Genomic DNA, 17,566 nt, shown 5'->3' with positions numbered 1-17,566 from the left:
GTGAACGACGTGCTGACGTCACGGTCGTGCGTCGCTGTGGAGGAATGTGCGGAAAGTTGTGTTCACTTTTCTCCGTGCGCTGTTCGTCGAAGGGAGAAAGAAAAACTACAAACAGAAGCAGAAGTCCAGGAAAAGTTTCGTAGAGTTCGGACGTGAGGAGCCGGTGAGTGTCCAGGCTGCAGGGCGGGAAGTGTCGGGCTGAAAGCGCATCTGTGCGGGGTTTTTGTCGGAGCGAAGCGGCTGCAAAGTTGAAGTCAGTTTGGGAAAATGGAGGCGGTGAGGTGGTGAAGAAGGCGCTGTCCGGGGCTGATCAGGACCATGGCTAACACTCTAACACATCGACCCACACTTTCCCCACATTCTCCCGGCTGCCAGCTGCAGATTCGCCGCTGAAAAACAGCTGGAAAAGCTCCTGTAACACTTTAGACCGACTCCGAAGTGCCGCAGTAAAATGTCGCTGTTTGATTCGACTTGTGCGCTTCCGCAAACGAAGTTTGGTGAAACTCCGTAAGGATCTGAAATGGTGGCTGTAAATTACAACGGCAGCTTTACAGCTACCATTTTTTTACACGAGTAAAATATAATCTCATGGGTTCAAGTTAAAAGTGATTTAATCAAACGTCTCAGGAAAAAAAAATCGTGAGTGAGATTTTTTTTTTCTACAGAAAATAGTTCCTGATGTTGTTAGTCCCCAGACATCCTAAATCTGGGCAGATTATTGGACTTTCACTTTTTAATCCTTCACTTAAAACCTCCTTCTTTTGTCCACTCTGACCTTATTTAACTTGATCCAAATCAGCTGAACAAGTTTACTTCCACCACTGCTAATTCGATGTCGACAGATTTATGGAGGTATTTGTGTTTTTATGTGGCAGAGTTTTAGGTTTTTGTCACTTCTGTTTTTCCACCATAAATTCGGCTTATTTTCTGCTGAATAACTTTGACCTTTAGTTGGTGAGATGTGGGGTTTAAGTAGCTGCCAGGCGGCCTCCTTCCCCGCGGGATGGTCCTCTAAACTTGGTGTTTTTCCAGAGGGACTTCTGTGTGGCGCTGTCGACTGAGCCGTGGTGCTGCTTTCAAAATGGCCGACAAAGCGATGCAGTGAAAGTTTTCAGTTGTTATTTCAGCATCTTTACTGCAGGATGTTTATTCTGAGAGGAAGGAAAATTACCCTGTAATGACTTCCTCTTTTTTTATAATAAGCAAATTCATCTCCCGGGAGGCTCATTGATTAGTAATAAGCGCTAATATTTAAAATTGGTAAATTAAAAAGACCTAAGCCGCAAGTGACCAAGCTATTTAAGCGACTAACATGACCAACGAATCGCTTTTTTAATATGAAAAATATTTTAAACAAAATAAAATGAAGTCCCATTTTTTATTTATTGTTTTTTACAATAAGTTAAAAACACACACATTGTATCAGTAAAATGTATCATACAGTCCAAGTATTACAAATATTTTTAAAAAGTTTTAGTAATACTAGGAAAAGAATACATTTTTTAAAAGTTAAGACAAACACTGTTTCTGTGACACATTTTATTCCACGTAGGAGTACGCTGTGCAAATGCACTGCGTAAATTGTGAGTAAGAAAAATTTACACACAAGCCAGTGATTTATCAGTAATTTTATACCTGACTGTGTTCGTACTCTACCCTCAAACTTAGATGTAACAGCATGAGAACAAATAGTGGCCCTTTTCTTAGGAAAAAGCACAAGTTTTTAACTAGAAAACTGCTGCTAATAACAATAATAAAACTATTGTCGTTATTATTGCCCTTTGGTCATCATCTACAGTTTGCAAAAATCTCCCAAACAAACCATAATGTCTCAGTCATCCAGGTCATGTTAGCCTAGGAAGCTTTATAAGAAGGCAAGTGGACTTATTTAAATTTCTTGAAAACGTTTCACGTCTCATCCGAGAGTTTCTTTCGTTCTAAAGCCAAAGTGAAAGTGATCAAGTGGAACCTCGCCTTTCCCCCCTTTTTCTTGCCTTAGCGATGCAGGTTTCTCTCTTAAAACATCGTCACCACTTCTGCTTCAACTGGAGGTAAACTAGAGGAGTGATAGAGAAGTAGTGGCAGTATGCAGATTGCACAAGCCTGCTGGTTCAGAATGAGTCTGATTTAGTAACATGCGAAAACAAGCCGCTCCACATGTTTTGTAGATAATTTTTTTGCACAGGGTAGGAACGGTTCCACTCAAATATTCAGAAATGAGGGCCATGAGCTTTTGTGGATTTGCATTTATCTGTAATTATGGACATTATTAAGTAGATTGCGCTCAAATCCTACATGAGAAAAACTGTTATCTGTGGTCCGTCTTAGGCAGAGAGGATTTAGAACGCTTCATGTTCAGTGTTACACATAAGTTAAAGGAAAAAATAACCAGAAACATATATGTGGTTATGATTCTGAGATCGCAGTTATTAAAAATATTCCTCCCGTGTCGTTGTCCCTGCAGCTTTCCGTGTGTCTAGGTGAAGCGCTGAACTCCACATGGCAGTTCAGCCTGTGTTCTCGCTCGATATGTTCCCCGTGGGTGTTCCTCTGATGGAGGATGGGCAGAATCTCAGCGACATGCCCAGGAACACGCTGCCCGCCCCTCAGTTGGTGATGCTGGCAAACGTGGCAGCGGTGACAGCCGCGGAGAGCAGCGGTGGCTGTGATGGTGAGAAGGAGATGATGGAGCTGAAGACCGTGGGAGGCAGCTACTCGGACAGCGAGGACGAGAGTGTGGTCAGGTGAGGAAGTGAGAACGAGTCCGACCTCGGCTTGACCCCCATATTAACCAAGGGAAACTTTAAACAAACATTGAAACTATTTTTTAACTCATGGGTTGTTTGCTATTCCTGGAAACATCCAGCCGTTTCTATATTTGCAATTAAGAGAAAAAACCTTCAGCGACAGCTCCTCTGAATGGCAGAAATCATAATCACACTTTTTTTTCTGTTGAGATTGTGTTTGGTCAAACATGATTACACACACAGGGTTCCCGCAGGTCATTAAAAAGTCTGGATTTAAAATGAAGGAAGCTAAGATCTATAAATGTTTTATGTTTCCCTGTGAAGTTGCAAAAGGCGTTACATATTCCAGTTGAGGACAGCCCGTGAAGCTCCCATGTGCTCCCAGTTCAGAAGCGAGTTATCTGCCTTTTTTGCTGTCATGAAGAATGAGTTGTTGCTTTTGTAGTCATTTTCCCTTTCCAGCAGCACTTAGTGTGGGTAGTTTGGTTTGATTTCAGCTTAACTGTGAGTGCGTATTGCGAGGAATTCCCTTGTTTGTGCAAAGGATGCCCACAGCAGGCAAAATATTTTAAAGCATGCTCTAAATTTTCTGATTGAGATATTACTGATAATAAAAGAAAGACCTGCTCTATAGAACCTGATAGTAATATTGCAGATACCTGTTTCATCTGGCCACTAACTCACCTGTGTGTGCGATCAGGTATGGCTACGAGAACCAGAATCAGAGAGATGCCGGTATTGAGAAGTATCCCGAGACTCTGGGCCCAGGTATCCGTGCTGTGGTTGTTGGAAACAGGACAGAGGAGAATGAGAACGAGGATGAGGAAGACAAAGCTGAAGATCTGTCCTGCCCGCCTCAGCCCTGCTCCTCCTCCGCCACCACCACTAAAACACCACCTCCCCAGGGTGCCAAACGCAAAGAGGCCCCGCCTGCTGTGACGGAGAGCACGAAGAAGAAGAAACCGTTCCACTGCAAACCATGTCACTTCCAGGCGGAAAATGAGCAGGAGTTTGTGGATCATCTAAGCACCCACAGTATCAGCAAGATGATGGTGGTGAACCGGGTGGAGGGGAGGAGCAAGACCAAGGCAAAGGAGGCGGAAGCACCCGAGGCCCCGGCAGGTGGTGAGGCCGAGAGCGGCGGGGAGGTGGCAGCCAATGCAGATGACATCAAAGGGCTGATCAGGTGCGAGCGCTGCGGCTACAACACCAACCGATACGACCACTATATCGCCCACCTGAAACACCACAACAAGGAGGGTGAAGACCACAGGTAAGACCTGCACTTGTGCACTGACACACACACTTTGCCTCCATATACCAGCATTTTGCAGGAAAATTAATGACCATTTGTTTTACCGACCTGAGTAACGAGTGTGTGCTGCCGCTGTGTCTCTGCAGGGTGTTTAAGTGTACTCTGTGTCCATACACCACCGTCAGTCAGTACCACTGGAGGAAACATCTAAGGAATCACTTCCCCAGCAAACTGCACACCTGCAGCCAGTGCTCCTACTTCTCTGACCGCAAGAGCAACTATATCCAACACATTCGGACTCACACTGGTACGACGACCCTCTGCGTTCCTGTCTTTTGCCTGTCTGAAGTCTTTTAGGCACTAAAAGTGTCTGTATGTAGGTAGTCGTGGGACCTCAGTGTTATTTTCTGTCTATTTCAGGTGTTCGCCCATTCCAGTGTCCATACTGCGACTACTCAAGCTCACAGAAGACCCACCTGACCCGACACATGAGGACTCACTCAGGTAAAACTAACTGTAGAGGCTAATAAATCAGTTGGAGAGTTAAATAGTAAACTGTTAAATCAGTTGTACAACACTGCTCGATGTTTCTCTTAGCCAGCCAGAGTGAGTGGTTTGCTCTCTTTGTTTGGCACTTGTTCCAGGATTAAGCAGATGGCGTAAAGACCCGGGCAGTTTGTCAGGGCAGTAGTAGTAGTTAGGGCTGCACGATTTTGCATAAAATGAGAATCACGATTTTTTGGCTTAGAATTGAGATCACGATTCTCTCCCGATTTTCTTTTCCAGTATAAATATTTATTGCACTTATTAACTGCACATCAACTTCGTAACAGTTGAGACTGAACATAAAAACAATAAATAAACATAAAAACAACAAATGTCTCACGTTTTGTTGTTGCCGCAAAATGTTGTACTGCTTGAAATTCAGTTTCCACCGTTGCTCGACACTGCGTGTATAGAGCAGGTAGTGCAACAATAGAAAAATAGTTGCGGGACGGCACTGTGTAGCGTTTGTCTAGGGCAGGGCTGCCCAATCCCAGTCCTCGAGAGCTACTATCCTGCAGCTTTTAGATGCATCCCTACTCCAATACAGCTGAATCAAATGGTTTGATTACCTCTTCAGCATGCCATCGTGTTTGGCAAAGGCCTGATAACAAGCCATTCATTTGATTCGGGTGTGTTGCAACAAGGATGCATCCAAAAGCTGCAGGACGGTAGCTCTCGAGGACCGGGATTGGGCACCCCTGGTCTAGGGTGTTGATCATTTTCCTAAATCCCTCGTTTTGCACAGTGTTGATGGGAGCCATATCTTTGGTCAGGTGATAAGTGATAGCCTCCGTAATTTCTTTGAGTTTGACGGGTATAGGGAAGCGCTGTATAAGGTTCCCGTTATTGATGTTTGGGTGGTTGACCGGGACGGATTTTCTCCTGTCACTTTCTCGTCATCCCTGACGTGCTCTCCGTTGTTTTTTCCCTGCTAATTTTAGCATCACACGGCACAGCTTCTGTATCACGTGGTATAAGGCTCCGCCCTTGTCATTTGTTGAGCAGGAAGAGTGAGCGCTTGTTTTCATGCAGAGTACGTCCCGGATCAAAATGCGGTACAATCGTCGTCTTTTTTCTTTTTTTTTTGAATCGTTGTCATTTGGAAATGAGATCGCACATAAGTATGAATCGAGATCGCGATTTTCTAACGATTAATCGTGCAGCCCTAGTAGTAGTAGTTTCTTGTCCCTTGAAAGCAGCATTGTCCCATATTTATAAAATACGGCCGAGTTTGACACCCTTGGTCTAGATTCTGAAATGTACCTTTCTTTCTTATCTAGCTCATAGTTGAATATTCAAGACCCGAGAGTAAAATTGTTAAAGTATTAGTATTACAGTAGTTGTAGTGCTCACACTGCTGTACTTTAGTAGATGTAGCATGGTGATATTAGTGATATATGATAGGACTAAGTAGAATTAATATCACTGATGTTTTCGCTCTGTTTTTGTTCCTCTGACTCACTCTGAACATTTCTGTTTGTGTTGCTCTCACTGAAGCTGTCGCTGTTGGACTAACATGGTAACAGCAGAACTATATGCTACCACCTCCTGTGTTGTGTTGTGTTGTGTTGCTCTGTGGGGCATTCACACCGAAGAGCAGATGAATCTGAAAACATATCAGCGGGGTCAGAAAACGGCCTCTGATTAAGTGGTTTCAGTTTTATCTGCTCTTCTGTGATCCTCAAACTCCTGCATGAACGATCCTGTTTCAGTTGTTTGGCTTCCATCGAATACACGAATAAACCTGAATGATTTGAAAGTAATAATTTTGCAGATTTTACTAAACAAGATACAATTTATAGATTTGCTGAGAAAAGGTTAAATAAAAACTCCACCTATAAAAAGCAAAAAGCACATTAACAGCAATTTGACCAATCTCCACGTAACCAAATTCTGTGAGGAGGGTAGGATGGTAAAGTTTTGTTGGTTTGGTCAGCAGTAATTGCCCTCCCTCACACCGTTGGATAAATGTTTGGTCTATGGGCTCCAGCTGGAGACCGTTCAACTTCAGCAGTGATGATCTTTGGCCTGAAAGGTGGCCACTTTAAACCGAAGTTGATGTTTGGAAGCTAGTTTGCTCGATTTTACCATGGAGCTCATTCAAAAAACAGCAGCCACAATGGGAAGTTGTCCACAGGTGCACAAGGAGATTACTTTGAACTAGAGATGAGACAGACTTGTGCATGGTGTGTTTTTTGTTCTTTATGGTTAAGAAAGGGACCTCAGGGTTGTGAATACAGACATATAGCAGTTACAGACAAACATAAGGAATCAGTCTACTGATGTATATAGATCCTCAAGTATCAGACTCACCTGCTGCATGAAGCTTTTCTATATCCTACTGCCTTCACTGCAAGGGTGTAACACCTCACTTTCTTGTGTGCAGGTGAGCGTCCTTTCAAGTGCGAGAGCTGTACCTACCTGGCAGCCAACCAACACGAGGTGACTCGACATGCTCGACAGGTCCACAATGGTCCCAAACCTCTTTCCTGCCCCTACTGTGAGTACAAGACCGCGGATCGCAGCAACTACAAGAAGCATGTTGAACTCCACCTCAATCCTCGGCAGTTTCTCTGTCCCCTCTGCAAGTATGCTGCCTCCAAGAAATGCAACCTGCAGTATCACATCAAGTCTAGGCACTCTGGCTGCAATGTTGCCCTGGATGTTTCCAAAGTCAAGCTGCGAGTCAAGAAACCAGGTCCCGAGAGTGCAGAGGAAAAGTCAGACTCTGGAGCAAATAAGCTTGATGATTCATCCAGCATTGAGGAAGACCTGGACATGGACAACGGGGAGGAGGAGTCGAGTCCTATCAATCTGTCAATCAGAAAGAACACTCGGCCCAGCACTGGCCAATCGTTACAGACCGAAACACCTGGCAAGGTTCAGAAGAAATCAACCATCACATCTGAGAAACTGCCAAAAGCGAAGGACAAAGTGGAACCAGAGAAAAAGATCACAAGACAGAAGAAGGTCGAGAAGGTCACTGAGAGTCCGGTGGACAGGGCATCTGTTAAAGAAATCCAAATGGAGACAGAAAGTTTAGAGAACAAAGTGAAGAGACGAGCCAAGAAGCTTGCAACAGAGAAAGTAGCTGTTCAGAACCAAGCAGAAGCACGCATAACCCAGAAAGACCCAGCAGAGAGAGAGAAATCTGACCAACAAAGGCCAGAGGAGGCAAGATCAGCCAGGCAGAAGCTGGACAAAGAGGAACAAAAAGGGATGCCTGAGAAAGAGAAAGAAAATCAGAAGAATGACAGCAAAAATGCCAGCAAAGCCAGAAAGTCTGGAACAAAGAAGTCTGAGAAGACTGCAGTGCACGTCAAACAAGCTCCACAGAAACACAAGTGTCCAGAGAAAGGTCAGAAGGAAAAGGTAGTCAAGGAAAAGGCATTAAAGCGGAGAGCTGTGGAGGCTTTAGATCTTTCCAGCAAGCCCTGCACTCCATCCAAGACCAGGAGGGTGAAAGCCTCAGCTGTGGAGGATGTTCAGTCTAAACCTGCCTCACAAAACACCAGTAAGGTAACTGAGTCCAGTCTGACAGCACACAAGTCCAATGGGGCAATACCAGCAAAGCAGAAGAAGACGAGGAGCTCCAACAAGAAAGCCCCCACCCCTCAGCCTGCTGTGGAGCCAGCAGAGGGTCGAGCAACTTCAATCAACAGTCCATGCTCAGAGGCTCAGAAAGTTTCTCCTCATCTGGACAACTCAAAGGAAACCGCTCACAGCGACCCAACAGAACACAGCCCTACAGCAAGAACCACCGCAAGTACACATGCTCCACCAGAGCCAGAAAAGACTCCAAACAAACACTCTGAGAAGACGGACATTTCACCCACCTGCAGCTCCGGTGAGGACACGCCTTCTCCTGCTGAAGAACAACCTGCGCCAACATTCCTAAAACCCAAGTCACCACCTTCTCTGGTGCTCCCTGGGCAGCGAAGCAAACCCACCGAGCCCGAGGATGACGAGGGCATCCACAGCAGCCACGAAGGAGGGAGTGACATCAGCGACAGCGCCTCCGAGGGCAGCGACGACTCCGGCCTCAATGGCAACGGCGCCGGGTCGACTAAGATGCCCAATGACCCAGAAACACCCACTGATGAGATCCCAACTCCTACTGAGCTAAAGAGTCACATGTGCATCTTTTGCGACCGCACGTTCCCCCTGGAGGTGGAGTATCGGCGCCACTTGAACCGCCACCTGGTGAACGTCTACTACATGGACAGCAGTTCCCAGAAATGAGGAGCTGTATCCAGCACGCTGTGCATCTTTAGGACCCGTCTCTGCTTTAAAGTGCAGACACTCCAGTTGTGTGAAATAAGACTGCACAAAAGTATAAACTGAACAAATGTCTCATCATTTGGTGTCCGAGCACCAACTCTTTAAATTTAGCAGCTGATTCTATTCAGTTATCACCAGATTTGCTCTTGTTTTGCTGATTTGAAGACTTCCAGGATTCTGGAAGGTCTTCCAGAATCCGCCTCCTCCTGTGGAGTCCTGGAAGAGGCGTCGGGGGCTATGTTAGGTGCTCAGACCCTTTTGAACTTTTACATGCTGGTCTGGTCTGGTCTGTAGGGTCAGTTTGAGCCGACACACTGGCATGTACATATGCTTTTCTCTCTCTCAGATCATGTCCACCTCAACTCTGCTGTTGCACATACAATGAATTTTAACATCATATCAATTTTCATGACCTCCACAGAACATCTGGAGACCTTTTTAAACCTGTCAGTGTCGTGAAGTCTCCATGTAGGGAAAAAAAAGAAAGATTTTCTAGTGTAAAAGTGGAATTTTTTCCTCTTTTTTTTTTAAAGAAAAAAACATTCAGTGCCTTTGACAATCAGCTGTTGAAATGTTGCGCTTTTCTTCTCATTTGTTTTTATATTTGTCGTCTGAAGGTTCAAGTCTGCAGAAAAATGCTTTTCTCCTTTGGCGTGTTCAAATAAAACCTGAAGCAGAGTCGCTGGATTGTTTTTGGACCTTTTCACAATCACATATATTAATAGCCAGTGGCATGACTGCTTCTTAATAAACCTCACCAATACCTGGAGTCATGTAACATTCAAATGAAGTCCTAAGATTACTCTCCTTATCATTTAGCAACTGGCTTTTCCTCCATTTCTGGCTTGAAGTAAATGGACAGTCTGCAGGAAAATCGACACAGCTCAAAGCAAATCTGTTGAATTTGTGTTCAGTTCTTCCCAAACCTTTTCCAAACTTTGTTTGTAATCACGCTGCACTTAAACTTCACTTTGCATTTGGACTGAATATGCCATTTTTGTGTTAGGGACTAGTGTTAGGGCTACTTTATGGAAAAGATTGATTAAAACCAAACTAAATAGTAAGTCTACTTAAAATAACCAGATTTTTGAAAGGATGAAAACCTGCTCACACAATTATTTTGTGCTTCCACAAAAAAAGTGTGTGTGTGTGTGTGTGTGTGTGTGTTGAGCAGGCTTCAAACCACATAGCACCTGAGCCCCACGCCTTCAGGATCAAACACTTTAAGTGTCTCACCGTTTCCTGTGGTGACCTCTCACTATTGTGACCACTGATGTTCTTGCATCTGTGCATTAGCAGCTATTTGAGTTTGCTCAAATGTGCCTAACTGGAATAGCTGAATTCCGGATACTTTTCACCAGACTGTGCAAATTTGTCAGCACAGCCCATATTATAGAGGCGCCAACAGGAAGATGAATTTTATTCTCAAAATTCCTTTTTCCCCTTAGTGTGGCCCTGGCACCAGTTTGTGAATGCTTTGATTAAAGATCTGGTTATTAAACCAGCTGTAGTAAAACATTAAATTCCATTAATGGTTAGGGGTTGGGGGGTTATTTTTCATTACAGTTTCAGTGCGATATTCCTTTTAGTGGAGACGCCAAAGTGTTTTCTTTCCAACTGTACAGAGTGATCGTCATCCGAGGACTTATTATTACAGAGGCTTATTACTATCAAATGAAAACGACATCATGCGTATGAGTTACTGCTTGTAAAGGTTTGTGTCAGCAGCAGGTTGTGTAGTTTCTGTAACTTAACGATAAGGATGGTGTTATTTGATCTTTTCTGTAATTAAGCCCATTGGGGCTCATCGAGTCTTCCAGAGCAAGCACTGCGGTCAGTGCTTGCTCTCAGGCATCTCTAAGCCTAACTGAACTGTGACAGAAAGGTGAAAATGATCTTTTTAAAGAAAGGAACAAAATTTATTTGGGGCTGCGTTCAGAGGACACTACATTTACGTGAGCCAAAAAGTCCGTCCAGTCAGTCCCGAAACCGCTTTTGTTGCTAATTCACACTGCGATCAGAAGGTTCTTCCTGCTTCTACAGACTTTGTATTTTAGTTTCCGTCTTGAAGCCTCAACTTGAGCACCTTGGCCTCCACCATGCCCCATGTACAGCTTAATATCAGAGTAACTGAGTGATGAAAATGATCAGATAATATTACACCAACTTTATCGTTTACAAAGGTTCGCAGCCTGTTTAACAAGATGAAACGTCTTCTCCTGTCAGGTTTAAATCAAATTAGAAATGTTTGTCTAACTGTCTGATGTTATTGTGAGCAGCTTGAGTGCACTCTTCAGCTAAAAACTAACCGATTAAAGCTTTAATCTGTAACGTACTTTCTTCTGCTTTTTTGTAAATAAAGATTTCCAAACACTATCAGCAACTTCAGCATCTGTCTGCCCGTTTTTAATAAAGTTGGAACATATTCAGAATTAACCGGAGCTCTGAGTCTATTAAAAGCCTCATTAGTCCTAAAAATCAGACTTCAAAGAAAATCTGGTGTGACTTTAAATATTTACAACATTTAAAATATCACACATGGATGTGTTTTTGCACAGAATGGAATCAAAGCATCATGACCAGCTAACACCAAAACTCCCCAAATTAACAGTTTTCCCAACAGATTTTTGTGAACACGAGTTTAAATAGTAAAAAGATTTAATGTGAGGGTATTTCCACCTAGACCTCTGATTTTACACCTTACATTTAAAACAAATTAAATTTTATTTATATAGTGCCAAATCACAACAACAAGCATAAAGACCCTGCAATAATAGCGAGATAACCCCAACAATCAAATGACCTCTTATGAGCAAGCACGTGGTGACAGTGGAAAGGAAAAACTCCCCTTTACCAGGAATAGACCTTTAGCAGAACTGGCTCAGGGAAAATTAGTTTACAACTTAATGAAATACAAAGTCTAATGTCACTTATGAGCAACGTCAATAAAATAAACCATTTCAAAGAAGACGCTCTGAAAATAACAAAACAAATGATGAACACTGTCCAGGAGGTTAAAGTCTACCAGAAAGAGTGAAAGAAACAGGAGTTTCTCGGGGGAAACAAGTGAATTATTTATTTAAGAACCACAAATAAAGAGGTGAGGAAACGGCACTGGAGGCCCAGTTTGTGAGGATGTTGGTTTAAAAGTGTGAATTTTATTTCGATAGTATAACTTCATATTTATTGTGGCTGAATTTCAGCCTGTCACTGTCAGAACATTAAGACCCAGCTGTATAAACGCCATTGACGATAACAGTATGAAATATGTATATTTATTTAACAAAACGACACACATCCTCTAACAAAGCCAAATTGATCCAGAATCACATTCTCTGAGGTCAGAGGTCAGTTCTTCTAGATGTGGAGCTACAACCACCTGCAGAGAGTCTTGGTGGTGAGAGCGCCTCCTCCACATCCTCTACCCTTGGCTCAGTTCTTCTTCTTCTTCTTCCTCTTCACCTGCAGCCTCTCGGTTCCGGCGGCCGACAGTCCGCTGTGCAGCAGACCCACGGCTTTCATTGGTTTGTATGCAGCAGACTTGCGGATACGTTCTCCTTTCAGAGAGATGACGTGAGGAAGCAGCGACGGCGTCCTCAAACCGAAGCCTGCAGCTTGCGGCCCGTGAACTCTCAACAGCAGCTGATCGCCCTCCACTGCTGTCACAGCCACCCAGCCTGCAGAGAGAGAGTGCGAGAGATGGGCAGGTGAGGCAGGTGAGACACTGAAGGTGCTGCAGGTGATGTTTATGAATTTACCTGCAGATGACAGTTTGATGTCAGCAGCAGCCTCCAGGTAACCCCGACCCTCCAAACTGAACTCCTGAGGAACCAATGCAGGGAACTCCTTCATGCGCTCCGAGCCTCCGACAGGCACCTGAACGCAGCACGCACACAAGCATTAATAATCACAGGCACTCGAAAGCAGCACTGTGCAGGGCTCATGCAACTCACCCCCAGCAGCACGTGTCCACCGTGTTTCTCATAAATGCTGTCGGCTTTTTCCAGGCTAGTGATGTGAACCGGCACCCGATCGGAGGCCATGACAGAAAACCAGCAGGACTTTTCTCCCTGTGGAGGACAGCGCGGATCAGCAGCTTATCAATCACTTATTAGTCGCTCAGAAGCACCAAAGAGCTCATTTCTATTTGTGGCAGCAGCTGCTTCAGGAACATCCACATGTTCAAGTACCAGTGGTGCCGTTTCAGAGCCCAGGCTTACGTCCATGTGCCACTGTGATATTTGTAATCCTTAAACATCTCCAATCATGAATGTATCAATTTATTTAACAACATCTGGGTTAATTTAAACAGATACTGGCTCGTTGGTGTGGTCAGGATAACAGAAACTTGAAGTGTTCTTTGTCCAAAGTGGAATTATTGTACATCTTTAAAGACTTCAAAGGAAAAAAAGATTTAGGTTGACAAGTTTGAAATTTATTTTGGATTTTTCCCTTTAATTTTTTCCCCAGCCAACTGTGACATTCACACCCACAGGTACAGGTGACCACACCTGTACTCATTAATAAATAAATGACTGAAGAATACGTTCAGTGGCCTCTCCAGCAAGCCTCATCCCGCTGTTGGACTCTGATCCAAAAGTATTCCTTGTTCTGCCTTGCCCTACCCCCTCCCCCAAACTTCGAGGACTACAGTCACTAGCTCATCCAGCTCAGTGGAGATGGAGTCCGCTCTCACTGGTGCTGCTCCTCCACTCTGACTAACAGCTTGCTTCTCTTGCTCTTTTTCACTCTTCGCCACAGTAGTTGGATTTCAGTTCTTTTGTTCAGCTTCTTCTTCTCACCTGCAGGAAGTCGATCCTGGCCAGAGCTCCCACAAACAAACTCGTGCCGGGCTTCAGAACGAACGTTCGCGGGACAATGGCCTGGGTGGGAACCACCAACCTCACTTCCTGTTCATGCAGCAGGTTTAGAATCTGAGAAAGAGAGAGGAAAAGAAAGATTTGTGAACATCCAATGTCAGGAACACACTGAGGAGAAGTCTATTCAGTGGAGCAGTGCCCCCTGCTGTGTGGAGGCTGGCATTTACAGTTAACATGTAAAATCAGAGCTTCTGCCACTGATTTATAGTTAATGAAAGTGTAAGGGTGACTCCAGAGATATTTGCTTAGAGAATGAACTCAGGTGACTACAATAATTGGGACGAAGGGTAGCCAATCATAAGAAAGTCTTCTTAAAGGACTAGCTCCAAGCCTGAAGATTAAAATGAGCCTCACATCAAGCTCCTTCATGATTCCCGGCGTGTCGTACAGCCAGTGGGCGTCTTTTAGCTCGTTGTGACTCAGCTCCTCAGTTGACCTGCTGGCAGCTGGAAGGCAACGTCACACAGAGGTCAAAGGTCAAATCAGCAGTGTAGTAAAACTCTATAAGACTTGTAATAATTTATGAGCATCACAACTGGAGGCTTAGATGGGAGAGAAGATTAATGGAGTCTCCTGTGGAGTAAGTAAATATCAGTCTGAATACAGGAAGAAGGTAAAGCATGTTACAGCAAGATAACCACTAATTAAAGCTTCATTAATGATCACTTAAACATTTTTGGATTCTCATAAAATGCTTTCGACAGATTCCTGCATCAGTTCGCCCACCTGTCGTGGTCTCCTCGCCATCTTCGTTTTCTCCAAATGCCAGGCTGTCAGGATCAAACTGGATCTCATTCGGTCTGAATCCTTCAACCCGGAATGTTCTGCCAATGCGACCTGAAGAGATAAACACATGTTCAGACAGGAAGCACCTCCTCGTCTTTCCTGCTCCTTCACCACTTACCCACTAAGTATCCCTGCTTGCTGAAGTACTGCAGCCTTTTTAGCTCTTCTGGCAACAGCTCGCTCTCCTTTTGCTGCGACGCCTCCTTCAGTCGCTCCTGACGCTTGAACATCCTGTACGGAGTCGGGTTGATGATGGGGAACTTCAGCAGGTTCAGAGTTGTCCCTGAATGCACCACAGCAGGAGGAAACAGTCACATGATGATGGGAAACTCAACAGTTTAACCAAGAGACAAGAATATCAGAAATAATTGAAGAGGAGAAGAATTAAATCATTAAAACAGTATTTAGATATATATATATATATATATTTTTATTGCCAAATGTCTTAAAATAAAAATAGACTCTCTGACACCATCTCTCGTGGGGGCAGCTGTCATTAGTAACTGTTAACTAAGTTCCTTTAAATCATTCTACGGGAAAACAGGAAACTCAAAAGAATAAATATGATCGGAATAGATTTAACTAAAAATCTAAAAGCAGTAGCATTTGTCTTGAATGTATCGCTGACAGATTTGTTTGTGACAGAATTTTTTTCAACCCGAATTAAGAAGCAGCCACTTCAAATTCATAAACATCTCCCATCATGCTCTGGGACTTCTCTGTATCTGGATGAAGACAAAGATACGATAAATTGGGGAAAATGTACATGGAGTCTGGTGCAGACCTGGCCACGGTGAGATGGTAGCCTTGTGAATGACGTTTGAGGCTCTGGACTTGCAGTAGTCGGACTCCAGGAGCGTGTTGAAGAGCGTCGACTTCCCGGCATTGGCGCTGCCCACCAGGTACACATCGCCTTTGTACTTCCAGGACCGCTGCAGACTGGAGATCAGCTCCTCTATGCCGTACCCAGTCTTAGCACTGATCAGGTGGACGTCGGTCACCTGATCGCCAAAGCCGGCTTCCTTGCAGTACTGAGAGAGCTGCCGCTTGAGTCGCTGCAGGTAGTTCGGCGAGTCTCCGGGCAGCAGGTCGATCTTGTTGCCAAGAACAACGATGTATTTGTTGCGTCCCACCAGCTCAGGCAGGTCGGGGATGATGGAGTCCGGCACGTCGAGTAGGTCGACGATGAGCAGCACCAGAGCCTTGTGCGGGCGAATCTGCCGCACCACGTCCCGGTACTGGTCTTTGGGCATTTGCAGGTTCAGGGCCTTGTGGTGGTGGGTGAGCAGGTGGCAGCGCTGACAGGTGGCGCCGCTCAGACGACCCTCCTGAACCAGCACCTTGTATTTCTCACTGGGCAGGTAGCCAGGGACAGCGGCGGCAGTGCAGTGCAGCATGGCGCCGCAGCCTGAGCAGCACGTGTCGCTGACCGGCTCGTCCACGTCGGGGGTGCCGTAGATCTTGTGCTCGCCTTTCCCCACAGCCGCCTTCTTTTTCTTCTTTGCAGCCACAATGCTCTCGTCCAACGGGAAGTCCACATCATGGAACTGGATCAGGGAGTCCAGCTTTGCCTGCGGCTCCTTCAGGACGCCATGCCTCAACAGCTGCAGCTGACGCTCGAGAGACCTCAGGTGTTTCTGCGGGGACAACTGAGTATCGACCAATGATCCGGGCGCAGCAGCGGAGGAGGAGGAGGAGGAAGTGGTGGCACTCAGTTGATGGAGGAGCTCTTTCTCCTCCTGACTGGAGTCCTCATCTGCATCTGAACCAGGAGAGAAGAAGATAGACTCATGACACCTTTGCAGCAACTCTGCAGACACCTGTCCTCTGAAGCTGGAATTGGGGCTTTAAGGCTCGGTTTTCAGTGATTGCACACCTAACCTGCTCCAGAGCAGCTTATGTTACAGAACCACCACCAACCAATCATTCCACTAAAAATATAGCATTGCCACTCCTGGAATATCCCGCAGACCTCAGTGTGCAGACAGCAGGAGGGTCTAAAGCTTTTAAAGAGTATTCAAAGCATTATTAGGAGATTCTTAGTAGTACCCGTCTGTTCCTGTTGATCATATGAACATAGCAGAAGACAGACAGGTAATGCTATGCTAATACCTTTACTGATCCAGCAGAAATAATAATAATAAATGAGAAAAAACTATTACCGGAGAGTTCAACTTTCCAGTTAAGGTTGAACTGTCAGCTGGTGCTTGATTTTAGTGTTTCTCTTTGATAAACAGATATATCTCCACATTAAACACATATACAGAGATACACATAAACAGAGATATCTCCACATTAAACTGTTGCAGAACAGCTAACCACCTGCTGGGCTGAGCCTGTTCTTATCCCTGTAGCACCTGCGCTCTCACCTGTGCAGTCCAGAAACACGAACTGCTCCTCCAGGTTCGGGTCTACGGTGCAGGTCCGGACCCCGGGCCGGCTCAGACCGCGACCCCCCGCGGCCCCAGAGCCCCTCTGCGCTCCCGCAGCAGAAGAACACGCGCTCCTCCACAGGTGGCGGCGGACGCACACCTGCAGGATCGTTAGCATCCCGACTGCCGCACGCGCACTCAGCACACGCGGAGGAGCCGACCTCTCTGCTTCAACTTCCTCCTGTGGACGTGACGTGGTTTGTTTATGTTCCGGTTTAATAAAAAATAATAATTTACTTAACATTTACTTTATTTTTTTTTTTAAGCAATCAAAAATCAAACACTGCGCGTGAGATAGTGATAATAAAGTAATTCATAAATTCAGCCAAATGGAAAACGTTTTAAAAGTCGTGACGTCATAATGTCCTGCTATCTGAGACGTTAAGACAGGAGAGCTCACTCCGCCTTAAATTTAGACGCACAACTGTAAAAAACAAAAAGCAAAAACAAAGTGTTTACAAATTGGCCTTAATTAATTTGCTTATTTTATTCTTTAGCACAGACAATTCACAATAAATATTTGTCACCAGATAGTATTTAAGTCTTATTTGTGTCTTTACTCGTTAGGTGGAGAAGCCTGGAGGCAGCTAGCAGCTACAACCAAGTTACCTATGTGTTAATGATTGCTGTGGATGTAAA

General features: G+C 44.8%; 2 protein-coding genes across 3 annotated transcripts; one reads left to right on the top strand and one right to left on the bottom strand.

Annotated features, from left to right (window-relative positions):
* On the top strand, positions 1-11,212 carry rest (RE1-silencing transcription factor). Of its 2 annotated transcripts, XR_315919.3 has the most exons (7): positions 1-163; positions 2,465-2,744; positions 3,448-4,020; positions 4,149-4,309; positions 4,423-4,506; positions 6,935-9,013; positions 9,053-11,212. XR_315919.3 is itself a non-coding variant. In XM_005924040.3 (6 exons), exons 2-6 carry the CDS (start codon positions 2,500-2,502, stop codon positions 8,788-8,790), a joined length of 2,919 nt encoding a protein of 972 aa, XP_005924102.1. In that variant the 5' UTR covers positions 1-163; positions 2,465-2,499; the 3' UTR covers positions 8,791-11,212. The 2 variants fall into 2 exon arrangements, 1 of the variants encoding a protein (XP_005924102.1); XM_005924040.3 differs by having other exon boundaries at positions 6,935-11,212.
* A 91-nt stretch (positions 11,213-11,303) lies between these two features.
* On the bottom strand, positions 11,304-17,108 carry noa1 (nitric oxide associated 1). Its single transcript, XM_005924037.3, has 9 exons — positions 16,865-17,108; positions 15,280-16,257; positions 14,614-14,778; positions 14,436-14,546; positions 14,064-14,155; positions 13,632-13,763; positions 12,783-12,899; positions 12,588-12,705; positions 11,304-12,506 (listed from the first exon to the last, which is right to left on the bottom strand). The coding sequence occupies exons 1-9, from the start codon at positions 17,043-17,045 to the stop codon at positions 12,262-12,264; spliced, it is 2,139 nt and encodes a 712-aa protein (XP_005924099.1). The 5' UTR covers positions 17,046-17,108; the 3' UTR covers positions 11,304-12,261.
* Between the last annotated feature and the right edge of the window lie 458 nt (positions 17,109-17,566).

The sequence above is a fragment of the Haplochromis burtoni genome, unplaced genomic scaffold (assembly GCF_018398535.1).
Source record: "Haplochromis burtoni strain Fernald_Lab_line unplaced genomic scaffold, NCSU_Asbu1 Contig_73, whole genome shotgun sequence".
NCBI lineage: Eukaryota > Metazoa > Chordata > Actinopteri > Cichliformes > Cichlidae > Haplochromis > Haplochromis burtoni.
This window is presented reverse-complemented; position numbering and strand designations above follow the sequence as displayed.

Excerpts from the sequence above, each read along its gene's own strand:
- rest (XM_005924040.3), top strand. The coding sequence starts at position 2,500 with ATGGCAGTTCAGCCTGTGTTCTCGCTCGATATGTTCCCCGTGGGTGTT. Across the intron at positions 2,745-3,447 it reads GAGGACGAGAGTGTGGTCAG|GTATGGCTACGAGAACCAGA; the intron begins GTGAGGAAGTGA and ends GTGTGCGATCAG. Across the intron at positions 4,310-4,422 it reads ACACATTCGGACTCACACTG|GTGTTCGCCCATTCCAGTGT; the intron begins GTACGACGACCC and ends TGTCTATTTCAG.
- noa1 (XM_005924037.3), bottom strand. The coding sequence starts at position 17,045 with ATGCTAACGATCCTGCAGGTGTGCGTCCGCCGCCACCTGTGGAGGAGC. Across the intron at positions 16,258-16,864 it reads CGTGTTTCTGGACTGCACAG|ATGCAGATGAGGACTCCAGT; the intron begins GTGAGAGCGCAG and ends CTCCTGGTTCAG. Across the intron at positions 14,156-14,435 it reads TGGCGAGGAGACCACGACAG|CTGCCAGCAGGTCAACTGAG; the intron begins GTGGGCGAACTG and ends GTTGCCTTCCAG.